Below are 22,369 nucleotides of genomic sequence, written 5' to 3'. Positions count from 1 at the left end.
GAGGGACATGGGTGCCCCTCAGCAAGACAGAGGCACTGCTATTGGAGACAGAGGGCTCAGGACACCCCTCAACAAGACAGAAGCACTGCTATTGGAGACAGAGGGCCAGATGTGCCCCTCAGCAAAACAGAGGCGCTGCTATAGGAGACAGAGGGCTCAGGACACCCCTCAACAGGACAGAGGCACTAATATTGGAGACAGAGGGCTCAGGACACCCCTCAGCAAGACAGAGGCGCTGCTATTGGAGACAGAGGGCTCAGGACACCCCTCAACAGGACAGAGGCGCTAATATTGGAGACAGAGGGCTCAGGACACCCCTCAGCAAGACAGAGGCGCTGCTATTGGAGAAAGAGGCACTGCTATTGGAGAAAGAGGCACTGCTATTGGAGACAGAGGGCTCAGGACACCCCTCAGCTAGACAGAAGAACTGCTATTGGACAGAGGGCCAGATGTGCCCCTCAGCAAAACAGAGGCGCTGCTATTGGAGACAGAGGGCCCAGGACACCCCTCAGCAAGACAGAGGCACTGATATTGGAGACAGAGGGACATGGGTGCCCCTCAGCAAGACAGAGGCACTGCTATTGGAGACAGAGGGCTCAGGACACCCCTCAACAAGACAGAAGCACTGCTATTGGAGACAGAGGGCCAGATGTGCCCCTCAGCAAAACAGAGGCGCTGCTATAGGAGACAGAGGGCTCAGGACACCCCTCAACAGGACAGAGGCACTAATATTGGAGACAGAGGGCTCAGGACACCCCTCAGCAAGACAGAGGCGCTGCTATTGGAGACAGAGGGCTCAGGACACCCCTCAACAGGACAGAGGCACTAATATTGGAGACAGAGGGCTCAGGACACCCCTCAGCAAGACAGAGGCGCTGCTATTGGAGAAAGAGGCACTGCTATTGAAGACAGAGGGCCCGGGGCACCCCTCAGCAAGACAGAGGCGCTGCTATTGGAGAAAGAGGTACTGCTATTGGAGACAGAGGGCACAGGACACCCCTCAGCAAGACAGTGGCACTGATATTGGAGACAGAGGGACATGGGCGCCCCTCAGCAAGACAGAGGCACTGCTATTGGAGACAGAAGGCTCAGGACACCCCTCAACAAGACAGAAGCACTGCTATTGGAGACAGAGGGCCAGATGTGCCCCTCAGCAAAACAGAGGCGCTGCTATTGGAGACAGAGGGCCCAGGACACCCCTCAGCAAGACAGAGGCACTGCTATTGGAGACAGAGGGCTCAGGACACCCCTCAGTAAGACAGAAGCACTGCTATTGGAGACAGAGGGCCAGATGCGCTCTTCAGAAAGACAGAGGTACTGCTATTGGAGACAGAGGGTTCAGGACCCCCCTCAGCAAGACAGAAGCACTGCTATTGGAGACAGAGGCACTACTATTGGGAGACAGAGGGCCAGGGTCGCCCTCAGCAAGAAAGAGGCACTGCTATTGGAGACAGAGGCACTGCTATTGGAGACAGAGGGCCAGGGGCGCCCCTCAGCAAGACAGAGGCACGGCTATTGGAGACAGAGGCACTGCTATTGGAGACAGAGGGGCAGGGGCGCCCCTCAGAAAGACAGAGGCACTGCTATTGGAGACAGAGGGCTCAGGACACCCCTCAGCAAGACAGAGGCACTGCTATTGGAGACAGAGGGCCAGGGGTGCCCCTCAGCAAGACAGAGGCACGGCTATTGGAGACAGAGGCACTGCTATTGGAGACAGAGGGCCAGGGGCGCCCCTCAGAAAGACAGAGGCACTGCTATTGGAGACAGAGGGCTCAGGACACCCCTCAGCAAGACAGAAGCACTGCTATTGGAGACAGAGGGCCAGATGCGCTCTTCAGAAAGACAGAGGCACTGCTATTGGAGACAGAGGGCTCAGGACACCCCTCAGCAAGACAGAAGCACTGCTATTGGAGACAGAGGCACTGCTATTGGAGACAGAGGGCCAGGGGCGCCCTCAGCAAGACAGAGGCACTGCTATTGGAGACAGAGGGCTCAGGACACCCCTCAACAGGGCAGAGGCACTGATATTGGAGACAGAGGGCTCAGGACACCCCTCAGCAAGACAGAGGCGCTGCTATTGGAGAAAGAGGCACTGCTATTGGAGACAGAGGTCCCGGGGCGCCCCTCAGCAAGACAGAGGCACTGCTATTGGAGAAAGAGGCACTGCTATTGGAGACAGAGGGCCCAGGACACCCTTCAGCTAGACAGAAGCACTGCTATTGGAGACAGAGGGCCAGGTGTGCCCCTCAGCAAAACAGAGGCGCTGCTATTGGAGACAGAGGGCCCAGGACACCCCCCAGCAAGACAGAGGCACTGATATTGGAGACAGAGGGACATGGGCGCCCCTCAGCAAGACAGAGGCACTGCTATTGGAGACAGAGGGCTCAGGACACCCCTCAACAGGGCAGAGGCACTGATATTGGAGACAGAGGTCTCAGGACACCCCTCAGCAAGACAGAGGCGCTGCTATTGGAGAAAGAGGCACTGCTATTGGAGACAGAGGTCCCGGGGCGCCCCTCAGCAAGACAGAGGCACTGCTATTGGAGAAAGAGGCACTGCTATTGGAGACAGAGGGCCCAGGACACCCCTCAGCTAGACAGAAGCACTGCTATTGGAGACAGAGGGCCAGGTGTGCCCCTCAGCAAAACAGAGGCGCTGCTATTGGAGACAGAGGGCCCAGGACACCCCTCAGCAAGACAGAGGCACTGATATTGGAGACAGAGGGACATGGGCGCCCCTCAGCAAGACAGAGGCACTGCTATTGGAGACAGAGGGCTCAGGACACCCCTCAACAAGACAGAAGCACTGCTATTGGAGACAGAGGGCCAGATGTGCCCCTCAGCAAAACAGAGGTGCTGCTATTGGAGACAGAAGGCCCAGGACACCCCTCAGCAAGACAGAGGCACTGCTATTGGAGACAGAGGGCTCAGGACACCCCTCAACAAGACAGAGGCACTGCTATTGGAGACAGAGGCACTGCTATTGGAGACAGAGGGCCAGGGACGCCCCTCAGAAAGACAGAGGCACTGCTACTGGAGACAGAGGGCCAGGGACGCCCCTCAGCAAGACAGAGGCACGGCTATTGGAGACAGAGGCACTGCTATTGGAGACAGAGGGCCAGGGGCGCCCCTCAGAAAGACAGAGGCACTGCTATTGGAGACAGAGGGCTCAGGACACCCCTCAGCAAGACAGAGGCACTGCTATTGGAGACAGAGGGCCAGGGGCGCCCCTCAGCAAGACAGAGGCATGGCTATTGGAGACAGAGGGCCAGGGTCGCCCATCAGCAAGACAGAGGCACGGCTATTGGAGACAGAGGCACTGCTATTGGATACAGAGGGCTCAGGACACCCCTCAGCAAGACAGAGGCGCTGCTATTGGAGAAAGAGGCACTGCTATTGAAGACAGAGGGCCCGGGGCGCCCCTCAGCAAGACAGAGGCACTGCTATTGGAGAAAGAGGCACTGCTATTGGAGAAAGAGGGCTCAGGACACCCCTCAGCAAGACAGAGGCGCTGCTATTGGAGAAAGAGGCACTGCTATTGAAGACAGAGGACCCGGGCGCCCCTCAGCAAAACAGAGGCGCTGCTATTGGTGACAGAGGGCTCAGGACACCCTTCAACAAGACAGAAGCACTGCTATTGGAGACAGAGGGCCAGATGTGCCCCTCAGCAAAACAGAGGCGCTGCTATTGGAGACAGAGGGCCCAGGACACCCCTCAGCAAGACAGAGGCACTGCTATTGGAGACAGAGGGCTCAGGACACCCCTCAACAAGACAGAGGCACTGCTATTGGAGACAGCGGCACTGCTACTGGAGACAGAGGCACTGCTATTGGAGACAGAGGGCAGAGGATACCCCTCAGCAAAAGAGAGGCACTCCTATTGGAGACAGAGGGTCAGGGACGCCCCTCAACAAGACAGAGGCACTGCTATTGGAGACAGAGGGCAGAGGACGCCCCTCAACAAGGCAGGGACATGACGAAAGAGGTCCCTCCGAGGCACAGCAGGCTGAATATCCTCTTAATATCCTCCTCAGAGCTGCAGGACTTGCGAGACATTGCCCAGGAGGCCTGCCGCTGGAGAACCCCAGAGGATGGATGGCCACCGCTGCTGCCCAGGGACCTTATAAAGGAAGTACGCATTGCGGGGGGTGCAGGAGGGGATCTTTTATGGACTTGCCCACAGGGTGAATGCAGAAGCTGCCCTCTAGGGCATCTGAGGACATTGCACGACAGTTGTGGGATGCAATAATTCCCATGGCAATGGGAGCTTGGTGTGGAGGATGTTATATATGGTGTGAAATGTAGGCATAATGACACACAAAGCCAAAGTCATCTGGACCGAACCTAGAACCCTGACCCTGTGCACCTCCTGGAGGAGAACACACCTTCGCTCAGGTTACATTCGTCATGTTTGAAGTTGTTAATGTACCGAAAGGAAAAGAGGAGGAAATGTGAGCAGATTGCTGCCCCAGGGGAGATCTTTGGGATCCATAAGAGGTAAAGGTCTGACCAGGGAGTGGGATCGGAACTGTTCTGTTTAAAGTGAAAGCCTGTTTAACTGTTACAGGGTTATGGGCACTTTCTCACCATATCGATTCTCGTTGATTCTTCAGTTCTATTCGTATTGATAAAGAAATGAGACTACAGCTGCTATAGTTGCAAATAATCATGGGGTTAAGACTATTAATCATGGGGTTAAGACTATTAACGGGTTTGAAATATTTATAACAGGATTGTATGACACTAATATTAGCGGCGGACTATGGTCCTTATTTTTTTTATTTTTTATTAAAATGTTATAGTTTACATAGAAACTTTTCATTTTATATTCATCAAGCATTTTCCGTATCGTTATTCAAAACTTAAAACATATACTTTCTGATCATCATAAAAGAAATCTTGGTTAGTTTGTGATACAAATTTCGATGTTTAAACTGTTACTGAGTTCACAATCTTAATCCAAAATTTGATAACAATGAATATCAACTTTTCGTCCTGTCCCAAAATTCTCTGTGCCCATCTTGCTATAGGACTGAGCGTTTCGTTACTGATGTTGAAACAAGTCCTACACAAAGTTCTCTCTTCTTGTAATTCTGGACAGATCATAATTGTATGATGAAGAGTCTCAGTAATTGCTTCATTTTTACAAAATCTACAGTATTGGAGTTTGGAGTCTTGTTGTTTGGTTAGGACCAATCTAGCTCTTGTAGGCAGGATATTGAGCCGTAATTTCAAAAACAAGGACCTGATTAATTTGTCTGGGAAGATCTTCAGATATGCGGGGAGTTGGTTGACTGATCTTACTTCTATTTCACATGTTAAATTCTCTTGGTATCTTGCTTTCTCTTCCATGGTATCTATCCAGTCATTACGCAAGATTTCCCTCTTTGCGTTTTGTGGTCGATTTATCAGCATTTCTGCAGTTAATTCCTCTTTCTTGAGGATTTGTGTCATCTGTTGATTCCATTCGATCAGAGCTTTGGTGCATACAGGATTCGCTTTTAACCTCAGTATTTCGATCGCAGGGATCTTCTCTTCAGAAATGATCTTGCGATACAGATCCAATTTCTTCCAGGTGATAATTGAAATCAGTGATTGAATGGCTATCTCAAAGCGTATTCTTGCAACAGGAAAGGATGATGGTAATCTCACAATTTTCCACCAAACAATGGCCTCTAATTTAGGCCAAATGGTCGCCGAAAGTTTGATCAGTGATTCACTTCCATATGCTAACACTGGAATCACTTTGCTCCTGTAGAAGGTTAAGATGGGGGTAAAGGAGAATTTTCCATATTTTTCATGCAAGGCATAACCTTGTCTAGAATATGTTTTCTTTCGAAGATGAAGTACCCATTCTTTTTCGTCAGATGTTTGGTTAATCGTAATACCCAGATATTTGAAAGTAGGGACTACAATTAATGGAAATCCATTGTTTTTAACACTGGAGTCATATATTTTGGCTTGGTTTTTGTTATAGACATGATTGTTGTTTTGACAGTATTTATTTTCAATTCGTTTTTCTCCATGAATTTTCCCATCGCATCCAGGTTATGTTGTAAGCCTAGTGGTGTTTTGTCGAGCAGGATGAGGTCATCTGCATACATCATCAGGGGCAATGCTGTAGAATTTATTCTGGGCGGATTTGTTATAGAGGATATCGCTTCCTGTTCTAGATCTGCGGTGAACCAATTAAAAAGCGTTGCAGCAAGAGGACAGCCTTGCTTGAGACCATTCCATGTCTCTATGAATGCTGTTTGCACGCCCTCTTTAGTTATACTTACCCGTATCTGAGTACACAAATAGAGTAATTTAATAGGTTGTAATATGTGTGACGGGCATTTCCATTTTTCTAATTTGTGCCACAGTAGTTGGCGGTTTACTGTATCGAAAGCGAGGTGAAGATCGACAAATGCCATCCAGACTTTTCACTTTTTTGAAATGACTTCTTGTTTGATAACATTCAAGAGGAGAAGATTTATGTTTCACCCCACTTGGTGGACAACCCCTGTTTGTCTCTTGGAAAACTGGTTTTCTGGTCTAGCCCAGGCTGATAGATCCCATAGCGGCATTGTTGCAAACATTTTCCCTGACGGGTTTAAGAGGGCTATAGGTCTTTAGTTTGCCGGATTGTCTTTATCTCCCTGCTTAAATATAGGTATCAAGGTAGCCAATCTCCATGTCGATGGCATTTGGTTAAATTGATTGAATATGCTGAGAGTTTGAAGCATGATGTCCGCCTATATCTCAGGGGACTCCTTTATGATTTAATTCGAAAGACCATTGGGCCCAGGTGCGCGTGATGTATTGAGCTTTTTAATCATTTGTATAATTTCTTCTTTTGTCCTATTAATTTGCCATTTAGTGACCGTAGGACAATTTACAGCCTCTGCGTATGGCCTTCTACTATACAATTCGGAGAATACTCTCTCCATCGATGCTCTGTTACATTTTGTGTCAACCGATGTTTTCTCGTGTATGTTGGATTCAGGAGACTCCATAAATCACGGGTGTTTCGATTCTTAAGACAATGTAGCATTATTTCAGCATCCTTTTGGATCATAGTGCTTTTGTGCATCTTTGTCCAGTTTCGATAACTCTGTTTTGCGACTTTTGATGCAGTTCTTTTTTCTTCGGTGTTGTTCTTCCGGAGTAGCCTGCAAAGTTTGTGAAGCTCTGTTTTTTTCCCCTTAATTTGCAGATCATAATAATGGTTATATGTCTGCCTATAAATTGGAGGATTTTTCTTTGGTTTCTGGTATGGGTCAAGTAACCATTCGTAATTTAACTTAGAGAGTCCTTCTTTCTCGGATTGTTGGTATTTCTGTGGAAGTTCGGCTATCTGTCCTGGTTTAATTCGTAGTCTGGTAAGTTGCGCATTGAGTTCCATTAGAGGCAATGGATGCTTTTTTCACTGGCCCACATAACCTGCCCACGTCATGGTTAAAATATGATGGCCGCTATTCGTGGTTTGGATATTATCCGTGTTTAGGAATGCCTTCATTATGGTTGATGATACATAGATGTAGTCTAAAATGGCCTCCGAGGAGCCCTGTGTACACATTGGGATCATTTGACGCTCTTTATTCTGAGGGTTACCCGCACGAATCAAACTTCTTGTCTCCATTTCTTTCACCCATATTTTTGCCCTTTACGGAAAGATTGACTTTTTCTCTCACATGGGCCTTCTTGTCGAAGATGTGGATATTCAGATCTCCACAAATCTGGCCCTTATGCCTTATATCATTTACAGTTAGTATAGCCTTACTTGTCAAGATTGTGTTGTCTGGTCAACGTAGATGCATGTTATATCACCTTTGATAACTTCATCAGGTATCACACCTCAGAACTCATGGAGTGACATATTTTGGGAAGCCTCCTATTAATATTCACAGGTTTCAGGCCAGTTAGGCTCGCTTATCTATTGAGAGATCTCTGACTCTCTGAGTTGGATTATATAGTTTTATTGAATCTTTTGCTTGAGATATTTTGGTTAGAAAGACGTTGTACTGTTTTAACAAGCAAACCTCCCCCTCGAAGATAACAGGAAAAAGGCCTTTCGTATGTTTGAGAAACTGTTGCAAGATGGCGACGAGGAGTCCCCACCAGCAGATTAGAAGTGTGACAGACTAGCCTTACACCGAGCTCCGCGCAGCAAAACAGGAGACACGTGCATTAGGGCGGCAAACACAGGTGTGGCTCCTCAACACATCAGTGCAGCTACCACATGGTTATACACATACACCTGAGTGCAGACACTTTGCCACACAATGGGGGGTCAGGGGGTTATTGTTGCTCTGGAACCTGTCCTGATAGATCGTTTAATGATGTTTAGGTTGCACCTTGAACACGCCTGTTGTCCTACATGGCACACGTATGAGAAGTTGGTATACATGGCTTTGATTATGAGCTGGACATGGCAGTTGCATTGAGTTGCGGAGTCTTAACTAATTCCATTTTGTTGTTAGTTTTCTCAGTAGTGAACTCTACTAACTTGGCCACCTAGGCCCCGCGGTGAAGAAGGGAAAGGGGAGACATGTCGGAGTGACATGTCGGAGTGACATGTCGGAGTGACATGTCATGGTTTCCACGAGTTGGGATACTACTATGCTGGCTGCAGATGCAGTGTGGGCGCATTTACTTTTGCAATAATTATGAATATTTGCATTCTCATTAGTTTAATTAGTAACATTGTATTTTTACTATTATTTATAGAAACGGTATCTGCTATCCTATTGAAGGGGTTTTCCCGAAACCCGTAGAGTGATCACAGCACACAAACCCGCGGGCAGAGTGATCACAGCACACAGAGCGCAGAGTGATCACAGCACACGAACCCGCGTGCAGTGATCACAGCACACAGACCCGCGCGCAGAGTGATCACAGCACATGAACCCGTGTGCAGAGTGATCACAGCACACAGAGCGCAGAGTGATCACAGCACACGAACCCGCGTGCAGTGATCACAGCACACAGACCCGCGCGCAGTGATCACAGCACATGAACCCGTGTGCAGAGTGATCACAGCACACAAACCCGCGCGCAGAGTGATCACAGCACACAGAGCGCAGAGTGATCACAGCACACGAACCTGCGTGCAGTGATCACAGCACACAGACCCGCGCGCAGAGTGATCACAGCACATGAACCCGTGTGCAGAGTGATCACAGCACACAAACCTGTGCGCAGAGTGATCGCAGCACACGAATCCGTGTGCAGAGTGCTCACAGCACACAAACCCGCGTGCAGAGTGATCACAGCACACAAACCTGTGCGCAGAGTGATCGCAGCACACGAACCCGCTTGCAGTGATCACAGCACACGAACCCGCGTGCAGAGTGATCACAGCACACGAACCCGCATGCAGAGTGATCACAGCACACAAATCTTTGCGCAGAGTGATCACCAACATGAACCCGCGTGCAGAGTGATCACAGCACACGAACCTGTGTGCAGAGTGATCGCTGCACACAAACCCACGTGCAGTGATCACAGCAGACAAACTTGTGCGCAGAGTGATCACAGCACACAAACCTGTGCGCAGAGGGTTCGCAGCACACAAACCCGCGTGCAGAGTGATCACAGCACACAAACCCGCGTGCAGAGTGATCACAGCACACAAACCTGTGCGCAGAGTGATCGCAGCACACGAACCCGTGTGCAGAGTGATCACAGCACACAAACCTGTGCGCAGAGTGATCGCAGCACACAAACCCACGTGCAGAGTGATCACAGCACACAAACCCGCGTGCAGAGTGAGCACAGCACACAGACCTGTGCCAGATTGATCACAGCACACAAACCTGTGCGCAGAGTGATCGCAGCACACGAACCCGCGTGCAGAGTGATCACAGCACACAAACCTTTACAAAGAGTGATCACAGCACACAAACCTGTGCGCAGAGTGATCACAGCACATGAACCCGCGTGCAGAGTGATCACAGCACACGAACCTGTGTGCAGAGTGATCGCCGCACACAAACTCGGATTGATTGAATTGTCAAATCGAGAATGTATACATTTGAACATACACTGTTCAGTAATTACCATATGTTGTTTATACAAATGGGCCCAGTTGTGAACACAGTTTGGAAATTCTGTTGATTGTTTACAATTATGCAAACTTTCTTTTTTTAACGAATGTATAAAATTACGTTTTTGCTGAAAATATCTCTGATTAGCCCAATAAAGTGTTTATGTTCATTTTTGTGTGAACCACACTTGTGAAAGATACAATGTTTTGAGTTAATTTACGATTTATAAAATGTTGACCTATAGATGAAAATGTGTGGATTAATTTGAGAAATAGCCACTGCAATTGGGGTGTTTCCTGCTATGAGTGCAGCGTCTCACCTGCAGTTGGGGAGTTTCCCCCTACGAGTGCAGCGTCTCACCTGCAGTTGTGGTGTTTCCCGCTACGAGTGCAGCGTCTCACCTGCAGTTGGGGTGTTTCCCCCTACGAGTGCAGCATCTCACCTGCAGTTTGGGTGTTTCCCCCCACCAGTGCAGTGTCTCACCTGCAGTTGGGGTGTTAACCCTACCAGTTGGGGTGTTTCCCGCTACGAGTGCAGCGTCTCACCTGCAGTTGGGGTGTTTCCCCCTACCAGTGCAGTGTCTCACCTGCAGTTGGGGTGTTTCCCCCTAGGAGTGCAATGTCTCACCTGCAGTTGGGGTGTTTCCCCCTATGAGTGCAGTGTCTCACCTGCAGTTGGGGTGTTTCCCCCCACCAGTGCAGTGTCTCACCTGCAGTTGGGGTGTTAACCCTACCAGTTGGGGTGTTTCCCGCTACGAGTGCAGCGTCTCACCTGCAGTTGGGGGTGTTTCCCCCTACCAGTACAGTGTCTCACCTGCAGTTGGGGTGTTTCCCCTACCAGTTGGGGTGTTTCCCGCTATGAGTGCAGCGTCACCTGCAGTTGGGGTGTTTCGCTCATCTCACCTGCAGTTGGGGTGTTTCCCCTACCAGTGCAGTGTCTCACCTGCAGTTGGGGTGTTTCCCTCATCTCACCTGCCGTTGGGGTGTTTCCCCTACCAGTGCAGTGTCTCACCTGCAGTTGGGGTGTTTCCCCCTACGAGTGCAGTGTCTCACCTGCAGTTGGGGTGTTTCCCACTACGAGTGCAGCGTCTCACCTGCAGTTGGGGTGTTTCCCTCATCTCACCTGCAGTTGGGGTGTTTCCCCTACCAGTGCAGTGTGTCATCTGCAGTTGGGGTGTTTCCCGCTACGAGTGCAGTGTCTCACCTGCAGTTGGGGTGTTTCCCTCATCTCACCTGCCGTTGGGGTGTTTCCCCTACCAGTGCAGCGTCTCACCTGCAGTTGGGGTGTTTCCCTCATCTCACCTGCCGTTGGGGTGTTTCCCGCTACGAGTGCAGCGTCTCACCTGCAGTTGGGGTGTTTCCCTCATCTCACCTGCCGTTGGGGTGTTTCCCGCTACGAGTGCAGCGTCTCACCTGCAGTTGGGGTGTTTCCCTCATCTCACCTGCCGTTGGGGTGTTTCCCGCTACGAGTGCAGCGTCTCACCTGCAGTTGAAGTGGAAGGTTTTTCTGTTTCTTTATATGGGAGTCTGGTGCCGGAGCACAAGGCGCAAAGTATTTTTTAGTGTCCAACCTGTCTGTGTGTTTTGAAATTCTGCATGCCTTTGAATTCATGGGTCTTCCTGGCCTTGTCTGTCCTGATATTACCCCACCGTACAGCAAGTTTAAGATCATAAAGAGTATGTTTTTCACTAAAAATGCTCAGTAAGTGCTCTGTTCATGTGTGACTCTCGATACTCGGCGGCAGGGACGTCATTTTATCTAAATGCCAGGGGTAGCGGAAGTGACATCCCACGACCCTTGACCCCCTGATGACATCACAGGAAGTGATATCATTTGACCCCACCCCGAAGTGATATCGCGGGAAGCGATGGAACACGACCTTTCACCCGTTGCCAAAACAGGAAGTGGCATCACATAGCATTGTACACTACAAAAAATATGGTTACGATATCACTCTAATGTGATGTACATTTCATACAAGAATGGATCGCCATATGTATGGTTAAGATCAATGTGTATAGGCGCATTTACCAAATTACTGTGAATGCAAGCAGACGTCCATGACCAAATGATAATGATGTGTTATTATATAGCACTTACGCTTATGCACTTTATATAGAAAAAATATACACCCAATATCACCCAACCTGTGTTGGTACCCATTTATCGACCTCAGAAGGATGAAAGGCTGAGTTGAGGCGTTTAAGAACCGACTAAATCAGTGACTCACCCCTGAAGTGTGCCTGAAATAAACCTTTAATGAGTCTAGCGATTATTGTACAGAATTCCAGAAAGACACATTATTTGGCATTCCTATTCTTTCTTATTTAGGGTCAGTGCTGAAAGTGTTAGACTGTTCTTATTGTTCTTCTTTTTTTAAAGGGCCTGAACAAGAACGCCAGCCCCTCCAGAATTAAAGAGCCACATGGTGCTGGCCACAGCCCAGGAACTTGCATTGCAAAAAAAAAAAAAAAAATGTATAATTTTTTACAGAGGTCGCAAAGGAGACCCCAGAGGTCGCAAGGGAGACCTCAGATGACGTCCCTGCTCAGCGGATAGAAGTTCATGCACTTATGTAGTTGTTAGCCCCTTTCTCTGCAGAGCACAGCAGCTCCTCCTGCCCCACCCGGGGCATTTCATGCACATAATCAAGCACACCACCTTGCTGGATGCACATGTAAAATGCCCCAGAATTGTGTTTGCAGCCCACTGTGGGGTGTCCTGATTGGTTCAGAATTGTCGATATGTGGGCAGCTTAGCATCTTTTGTGTTTGCATAGCACGGTTCCGTTTTCTGTGCTACTTGTGTGTTGTGTGCCGCTCACTGTAATTTCTGTGAGACTGGCCGGTCGCCAGAAAGAAACGAGGGACTTCTCAGGGGAGATGTTCATCTTCTTGCAGAATCGGTTGCAGTTCCTGAGCAGCCCTGCAGAGGGCGCCCAGCTCTGGAATGTATGCGGCTACCAGTGGCACCTGCATTTGGGCCTCTTTTGCTCAGTATTCCAGGAAGCTGCTCTAAGGCATGTCTGTTGCCCTGTGGATCTGGCTGTCCACAGTTCTGTGGTGGCATCGACGGTTTATGAAGTCTGCTCTCAAAGCATGTATGTTCTTATCCCGGTCCCTTGTGTCTGAGAATATCCGACTGTTATCTTAATGCGTGGCTGAGTATTGTACCATGCTTTGTGATGTCCTCACCCTGGAGGAAATGCACTTAGATACCCATGTGGGTCGTTTGCAACTTATGATTGCGCCCGGGTGCCTCAGGGTTTACGTGCTTTACAAATGTAAATAAATACATCAATAAAATAAAATCCAACCATATCTTTGAGTGCACTGGCTGGAATCTGTCACGCTTCAAATAGCTGCCCCAGTGAGTTGGTTTGTGATATACTGTGAGAGACGATTGCCCCCATCTTACTCGATCTCTCCGCGGCCTTCGACACTGTTGACCACTTGAGACTGCTGCAGTGTCTCCTGGATGCCGGTGTCTCAGGAATGCCTCTGAAATAGATTTTCTCTTTCTTATTGGGGCACACCCAGGTGGTGTCTCTCCCTCCTTATTGCATGGTGCTTGATTGTGGAGTCCCCCAGGGATCGGCACTTTCCCCTCTGCTTTTTAATCTATATATGGCTGCCCTGGGCCGATTTATTGCCAGTTTTGGTGTTTATTTTGTCTATGTACGCGGACGACACACACATTTTCTTTCGTCTAGATGCCCCGACTGACAGTCCTCCAGCCCTTTTGAAAGATTGTCTCTCTGTGGTGTGCCAATGGATGTCTGACAATTAGCTAAAGCTAAATCAGAAATACTTGTTATCGGAAAGTCAACCACTGGTTGGACCTCTGATTACTGGACCTCCTGCCTTGGGCCTTGTCCTCAACCAGCCAGTGTAGTGAAAAGCCTGGGCGTTACGATTATGCCGTCCGGGTCCAGAGAGGCACAGATCTCTGCAGTATGTCACAGCGGTTTTGCTAAACTCAAGATATTGAGGAAGGTGCTTCCATTCCTTCCTCGGAGCAAAATTGTCACTGCCGCCATTATTGGTGCCATTGAGTACTGCAATAGCATCTACTTGGTTCAACCGGCGGCTTTACTTCAGCGACTTCAAATTCTATAAAATGCGGCAGCCAGGTTGGCCTTGAGTGCCCCTAGACATGCTTACTCTCGAGACCTCCTGCGACGCTTTCATTGGCACCCGGTCAAGTCTTAGGTTGAGCTCAAAATGTTATGCATTGTTCATCGGACCATCCATGCTACAGGGGCCTCCTTTCTTCAGTCAAGGCTGACTCTCTATCAATCAAAGAGAAACCTTCGCTCGGCTGACCAGCTCCTGCTGACCGTTCCCTGCTTTCAGCGTACCCGGATGGGTGGCAGACCCTTTTCAGTGCTGGCACCCTAGGCTATGGAATGCACTCTTGTTGCATATTATGAGTACTCAGGCACTATCTGCCTTCCGTAGGCAGTTGGAAACATGTTTGTTTTGAGTCAGCTCCTTACGTCTTCCTCTCTGGCAGTTTACTGCTTCAGCGCCTTAATGCCTTCGGGTCTTTGTCACGCTTTATAAGTTAGCATACAGTACAATGTAGCTGGTCATCTTTTATTGTTATGGTGGTGTTGAGGAAATGTACTTATTCAGGAGAGTTTAAGGTTCATGGTTGTGTAGAATTCATTACATCTTCTGTGGAAGATTAGAAGGTCCTTTTCTCCAGCAGCGTAAGTCAGGATGCTATCATACGTGCAGCACAGACCGGGCAGGCAGCATCCAGTTTGTTGTGTAGATCAGTGGTGACCTGGATGTAGCTGGGGGTCTCTCTTGCAAGTGGCTTTAAAAAAGTTAATGACCGCCAGAGAGGTTCGTGGTCAGTGTGCCTGACCCAGAGGTGATTGGGCCTCCGGGTTGGTGTTCTTTGTGTATCATGAGGAGCACGTAGAAAGGCACCAGGTACTGGGCTATCTGGTACCAGGCCCTAAAAGTGGTTCTTGATGTCATTCGGTCATGTCTTTATATTGTTGTCTAGATCCCTTTCATGTGGTTTCATGGGGTCTTCCTGCAGCTTTTTGTAATATCCTGTGTCAGAAAGTTGCCTGTGTGTCTCCTGCACATAGTCATTGCAGTATGACAACTGCTCCTACTTTGTCTACTAGTTTCATTGTAATAATCCAGCTGCTTTTCAAAGACTTTAAAGCCCTCCTGTATGGAGGTGCCAGGTTATACGACTCTTTAGTGTGTTTGTCGTGCTATGCAGTGATTATATTGAATCCCAAAATAAGTAATCCAGTTACAACGAATCCAAAATAACTAATTCCAAAATAACGAATTTGGAAAAAAAACTAAAAAAGGGGTTGGGAGTGGGAATAGTGGTTTTGGAGGTGGGGAAATGTATTAGGAACAAATAAAAGGGGGCTTTGGTGGGGAACCCCCCCAAAAACAACAAAAAAGAAATTTGTTATTTTGGAATCCGTTATTTTGGTTTTCGTTGTAATTGGATTCGTTATATTGGATCCGATTAAATCACATGTAACTGTCATCTATGATGGATGAAGCTCTATGGTTGGAAATGCCTATTTATTGGCCCAGCGAACATTCTATCTAACAGGGTTTCTTGCTCACCCCTACGTAGTTCAGGGTGCCTTTCAATCCTTGAAAACTGAATGTCTGAGGGATTGAAAATCTGATACTGGCTTCTCTGAAGAAACTACAACTCAGGTTCACAGACAGCCACAGATAAGGCATTTCAGAAGGGACTTGTTAATTTCTAATAATTTTCAAATGTTTTATCCCGTCGCTGCCTGCAGAAGCGATACTAAGATCAAGACACCCCATAAATGAATGACGTTGTTAACCTGATTAAGATAGAAGCTGGTTGTTTTCTTTTGGGTGAAAGCTTTTTATATCACCTTGGCTAACACGCTACACGCAGACTGAACTGTAGGTATATGTATTTCTGAATAGATTCGCTGTACAGGAACGTTGTGAGGGTGGACTTGATCTGTTGACTCCAAGAGCAGTTCAGGCCTCATAATGAGGGCAAGGTACTCACGTACTCACGTGCTCACGATCCCTCCTGTGCGCCTCGTTTACTCCATCCCTAGAATACGTCTTTCTGATCCCAGTTAAGTCACAGTCATGGAGAAGCACAGTCAAATGTAGCTCTCAGAAGAACTCACTTCAGTACTTCAAAAGGGCGGCTACTGAAAGGGATCAGTACTAGGAACTACAGTAGTAACAATAGTAGAACCTTACGCAGTAGCTAGTAGAGTTAGTACTACTGATAGTAAGTACTTGCCCTAGTATCACTAGTGGCATCACACATAGTAGCATAGCTGTTAGTGGTAGTGCAGTGATACCAGGGTAATATATTGTAGCGCTACTCCTACTCGTGGTATCACTATTCATATTATTATTAGTAAAACCACTTTTATTACTTCAACTACTTTCAGTAATTGCACAACTCCTAAGTACAGTAACACTACTATTATCAGCAATAACCGTGGGAGTAACAGTACTGCTAGTAGTGCTGTAATTAGAAATATCCTCATGATGTATGACTACTAATAGCAACGCTGGTAACCTTAGTGGTAGTATCGCTAAAAGTAACAATGTTACTACACGTGGTACTTCCACTAATGCTAAAGAACTCGTTTTCACACAACAAAGCCCTTGAGTCCTTTTGAGGCACGGCTTTCTGAAGCACTGAAATGCGTCCTTTTGAGAGTGATACGAAGACAGCAAACCAACATGCAGGAAAACATGGAAGCGATGAGCACGGGAGATTAGGGGAGAAAGAAGGTACAATAAGGCTACACAAGCAAAGGTCTGGGCGATGAAACTACTTCTCATAGAGAGCGGGTAGACGATTAAATAAAGGACCGAGAAAGACCCTCTCCATCGTGGCCCCGCTGCCTGGACGGCGTTGGGTGGCTGTTATCGCATCAATGGGGAACAGACTACAGCGACACTGCCAGTGTACAGCCTCACAGCCCGTGGCCCGAAGCCAACATCAGTTCAAACTACACCCTAACTCCTCTATAGCTGAGTAGTCCGTCAGCCCTTTGTCTACTAAGGCATGGAGACCCTTGTCTACTAAGGCATGGACACCCTTGTCTACTAAGGCATAGAGACCTGTGTCTACTAAGGCATGGAGACCCTTGTCTAATAAGGCATGGATACCCTTGTCTACTAAGGCATGGAGACCCTTGTCTACTAAGGCATGCACACCCTTGTCTACTAAGGCATGGAGACCCTTGTCTACTAAGGCATGGACACCCTTGTCTACTAAGGCATGGACACCCTTGTCTACTAAGGCATGGACACCCTTGTCTGCTAAGGCATGGAGACCTTTGTCTACTAAGGCATGGAGACCCTTGTCTGCTAAGGCATGGACACCCTTGTCTATTAAGGCATGGAGACCCTTGTCTACTAAGGCATGGAGACCCTTGTCTACTAAGGCATGGAGACCCTTGTCTACTAAGGCATGGAGACCCTTGTCTACTAAGGCATGGAGACCCTTGTCTACTAAGGCATGGAGACCCTTGTCTACTAAGGCATGGAGACCCTTGTCTACTAAGGCATGAACACCCTTGTCTATTAAGGCATGGAGACCCTTGTCTACTAAGGCATGGAGACCCTTGTCTACTAAAGCATGGACACCCTTGTCTACTAAGGCATGGAGACCCTTGTCTACTAAGGCATGGACACCCTTGTCTACTAAGGCATGGACACCCTTGTCTACTAAGGCATGGACACCCTTGTCTACTAAGGCATGGACACTCTTGTCTACTAAGGCATGGACACCCTTGCCAGCTAGGGCATGGACACCCTTGTCTGCTAAGGCATGGACACCCTTGCCTGCTAAGGCATGGACACCCTTGTCTACTAAGGCATGGAGACCCTTGTCTACTAAGGCATGGAGACCCTTGTCTACTAAGGCATGAACACCCTTGTCTATTAAGGCATGGAGACCCTTGTCTGCTAAGGCATGGACACTCTTGTCTGCTAAGGCATGGACACCCTTGCCAGCTAGGGCATGGACACCCTTGTCTGCTAAGGCATGCACACCCTTGCCAGCTAGGGCATGGACACCCCTGTCTGCTAAGGCATGGACACCCTTGCCAGCTAGGGCATGGAGACCCTTGTCTACTAAGGCATGAACACCCTTGTCTATTAAGGCATGGAGACCCTTGTCTACTAAGGCATGGAGACCCTTGTCTACTAAGGCATGGACACCCTTGTCTACTAAGGCATGGAGACCCTTGTCTACTAAGGCATGGACACCCTTGTCTACTAAGGCATGGAGACCCTTGTCTACTAAGGCATGGACACCCTTGTCTACTAAGGCATGGACACTCTTGTCTACTAAGGCATGGACACCCTTGCCAGCTAGGGCATGGACACCCTTGTCTGCTAAGGCATGGACACCCTTGCCTACTAAGGCATGGACACCCTTGTCTACTAAGGCATGGAGACCCTTGTCTACTAAGGCATGGAGACCCTTGTCTACTAAGGCATGAACACCCTTGTCTATTAAGGCATGGACACCCTTGTCTACTAAGGCATGGACACTCTTGTCTACTAAGGCATGGACACCCTTGCCAGCTAGGGCATGGACACCCTTGTCTGCTAAGGCATGGACACCCTTGCCTACTAAGGCATGGACACCCTTGTCTACTAAGGCATGGAGACCCTTGTCTACTAAGGCATGGAGACCCTTGTCTTCTAAGGCATGAACACCCTTGTCTATTAAGGCATGGAGACCCTTGTCTACTAAGGCATGGATACCCTTGTCTACTAAGGCATGGACACCCTTGCCAGCTAGGGCATGGACACCCTTGCCAGCTAGGGCATGGACACCCTTGTCTGCTAAGGCATGGACACCCTTGCCAGCTAGGGCATGTACACCCTTGTCTGCTAAGGCATGGACACCCTCTAATTATCTGAAAACAAGGCCTCCGCATAGGTGTGACCTCCCAGAACAGCCACCAAAATTGGGAAACGTGGACACTCGGCGAATACGTTCACATTAGTAAGACTGGTGAAGAACCATAAGCTGCACTAAAAAGATGCCCTGCTTAAGTGGGATGAATCTGATGCTTCCATTGGACAGGCTCGTCCTTTGAGTGACTCAAGGGCATTGGATGATTCCAGTTCAAAAGAGATAGACACCTGCAGGAAGGCTGATGTTATAATGACACAAGGAGGCGGTACAAACCGATAAGACAGACTGATGGAGTGGTTGACGGATGCCCTCGCGTACCATGGTTTGATAGTTTGGTGGCGAGGATAATGTTTTTGTGGGGTGAAATGGCAGGTGGGTAATGAGTTCCTGGTTAATGCGAGCAATACTTGACTGCCCAGAAGTCTGGGCTAATTCTGTTCATGTCCCTTGTCGCTTGGCATAACAGTAGGTGGTACGGTGCTGGTGATTGTGGTGTGGATTAGTAACTTTTTGGGATTGTGAATGTGGGGTATCTCGTGTCTGAGCTGTTAATCCTGTGCTCCATTGATGGTAGTCGTGGTGCCCAACAGAGTGTGGTGTTGTGTAGGTTTGTCGTTTGGTCCAGCAATGAGGTTCAAGATGGATGATCTACCTGGGGCGGCCTAAGCTTCATGATAGGCCGCTGTGATGGCTCAAAAGGCGGTTTCATGGCGTGGTCAATTATTGGAATAGTTATGAGGGGCCAGAGATTAGTAGCACCCTGACTTTACATGTCACGCGAGGAAGCGCACAGAATGCACTGGAGATTGCTGCTGTGTGTCATCCTTTAATTCACAGAATTTAATTAATCTAAATCCAATCGTTTCCATGTTTTCAATAAAATGTTACCCCCATGACTGAAAATAAATAGTCCATAGGAATAGAAAGTGTTTAAATTAAAGAAAAAAACATTGGTTTTGATAGAAGTACCAAAACAGGCTCCCCCCTCAACATCCAGTAGTTGAGTCAAAAAATTATGTAGTCTTCTAAAAATTGGGGAAAACAAAATGGATTAATTACTTTGAGGTGAAAATAAATAGGTGAAAAACGATAAGTTGCTGGTAGTTTTCTCTGGCTGTTGTTGAACGGAGCCTTGGGGGTGGTGATGTGGCATGGACTTACAATTGGCAGAATATTGATTGTCTAGGATGATAGACTAGCCTGCCTTGACCACATCCCAACCTCATTGATGGTCTGTGGATGGAGGGATGATTCGGATCAGAAATACGGCTTGTAGCACTGACCTGTCATTTGTCGGCGTGGTTAGTTCGGCTAGGCAGGAACCGTTGCTAGTTGTATGGACATCTTGTTTCCATTGTAGTGACAGAACGCTGACTGCTGTGAGACTGGCGTGATAGGGAAGGGAGCAAGTAGTTCTGAGTACGTACTTTACCACTTGGTCGTAGTCGCGAAAGATAGATTATTGTTGGCTGAGTGAAGCTTAGCCTCCGTTTAGCTTGAGGGAGGTTGACAAATGGGAGAATGTTTACAATGGTGACCACAAACGGTGGTCATTTGGAGATGTGGCGATTGTATTCACATAGACTGCTTGAATTCGCTACAAGTTTGTGAATGTATGCTGACGACGTGAAGAGCGCAGAGTGATGCTGTAGACTAGTCGTTACAATATGTGGGATGCCCTCATCAATCTCTTGAAAAAAGATCATCCAAACTGGTGGTCAAGATGTCCACAGCGAATATGAAATGGATTATGTACCTATTAGTTGATCATTCTGGAAACCCAACTGGACTCTAAGCTTTGGTTTGTAGATGATTGTAAGCTTCTGTTTTACAAGACTAACATTTATCGGAAGAGGAAATAGAGGCAGACTCCTGTTGGATGGCCGGTTTCCATTCACATTAGGTGATGTTGCTAAGGGTTTAGAATGTGGTTGTGTTAGAGACTGATGGTTGTGGTGTGAGAAGGTCATTTGGCGATAGTGGAGGGTCCCAGTGGGCTCTGGTTTCTCCCAGGTGCAGTAGGTGGAGTTTGAAATGTCTTTTAGAATAATGGTCTATATATCAATGTTCGTCTGTTGGAGGAGTTATCATATAATTTAATAATTATGCATAGACTGGATGGTTGGATTTTTTGTGTGTGTTCCAGGGTTTTTGTCAGGCGGGCATTCATTAATGGTGCAATGCGTGTGAAGGTTAATGACAGCTCTGATTATGGATGGGCATTTGGTGGTGCAGTGATGGTGAAATGGAGGTGATCCATAAGGACTTCTGGATTCTCCGAACACTGGTGATTGTGGATTAGGTTGCCGATTACAATGGAGAAACGGCGGTGGATGAATGGATGGACATTAGGCGGTGCAGTGATGGTGCAATGGGGGAGATCCATATGGACTTCTGGTTTCTCCCAACACTGGTGGTTTAGGATGAGGTTGCGAACTACAATGGAGAATGGCAGTGGATGAATGGATGGCCATTTGGTGGTGCAGTGACGGTGGAATGGAGGAGATCCATATGGACTTCTGGTTTCTCCTAACACTGGTGGCTTAGGATGAGGTTGCTAGCTACAATGGAGAATGGGGGCGGTCACATGAATTGCCATTTGGTGCTGGGTTGATGGTGGAATGGGTGGATCCATAAGGGCTGATCAGTTTCTCACCCTTGTGCATTGCGAGGAGTGGGCCAATAGTGCTCTGGTGCCACACAGTGATGAGCAGTGTCCAGGGCAGTACGATCAGCACGATAGCGAGGATGTCTCTTCTCTTCGGCATCTCCAGGGCAGACTGGACCCAGCGCTCCTCATTACCTGACCAGCAAACCCCAACATAGAACAGCAAAGCACACGGAGAAGAGAGATCAGTCAGCAGAAAAGTACCAGGCGAGAGAGCGAGCAGCACAACAGGACACACACAGACATCTTACCAGTGGCTACAACCCACCCATTGTAGAAGCAGGTTTGGGAGTACCCCCACTGCACAATGTTGACCGGGAGGTAGAGGGATGTTCCAGAAGGTCACAGGCTGGGCCGGCTCCTGGGAAAGAGCTTCATGGTGTCATCAGGTCGCGGCATCTGCAATAAAAGCAAAACAAATTGAGAACACTGGCAGCTACAAAAGAGCCTTTTACATTTCAGAGAAGAATGGAAGGTCTCTCTTATACTGAGGACTGGAACAGAGACATTTCATATCATAGAGGGGTGCAAGGCCCAAGGGACACTTTACACAGTGGGGTGAAGGACATCACTGCCTAACATGATGGTGACCAGAAGGGGGACCTCTCATAACGTTAAGAACATTGGGAAACACACTTTCACTGGTCACTGCACCAGCATGGGTGAGATTGTGACTTAACATCGTGATCTCAGACTTGAGAAACCTACATTCGTGATAACCCTAACCAGCCCCAT

At 48.2% G+C, this 22,369-nt stretch overlaps 1 protein-coding gene across 3 annotated transcripts in view; it reads right to left on the bottom strand.

Moving 5' to 3' along the window:
• The window catches only part of B3GAT1 (beta-1,3-glucuronyltransferase 1), a 404,607-nt gene that overhangs the window by 137,885 nt on the left and 244,353 nt on the right, over nucleotides 1-22,369 (bottom strand). The window contains exons 2-3 of one of the 3 annotated variants that reach the window (XM_069614106.1): nucleotides 21,886-22,033; nucleotides 21,623-21,769 (exon numbers count right to left, since the gene is read on the bottom strand). In XM_069614106.1, the coding sequence (XP_069470207.1) occupies nucleotides 21,623-21,734 (112 nt within the window). In that variant the 5' untranslated portion in view covers nucleotides 21,735-21,769; nucleotides 21,886-22,033. Of the gene's footprint in view, nucleotides 1-21,622; nucleotides 21,770-21,885; nucleotides 22,037-22,369 lie in introns of those variants that run through there. The other 2 variants (XM_069614105.1, XM_069614107.1) reach the window with 2 other exon arrangements.

The sequence above is a fragment of the Ambystoma mexicanum genome, chromosome 9 (genome assembly GCF_040938575.1).
Source record: "Ambystoma mexicanum isolate Mex_15411 chromosome 9, UKY_AmexF1_1, whole genome shotgun sequence".
Lineage (NCBI taxonomy): Eukaryota > Metazoa > Chordata > Amphibia > Caudata > Ambystomatidae > Ambystoma > Ambystoma mexicanum.
Note: the sequence above shows the minus strand (reverse complement) of the source record. Positions and strands in the feature narration are given on the sequence as shown.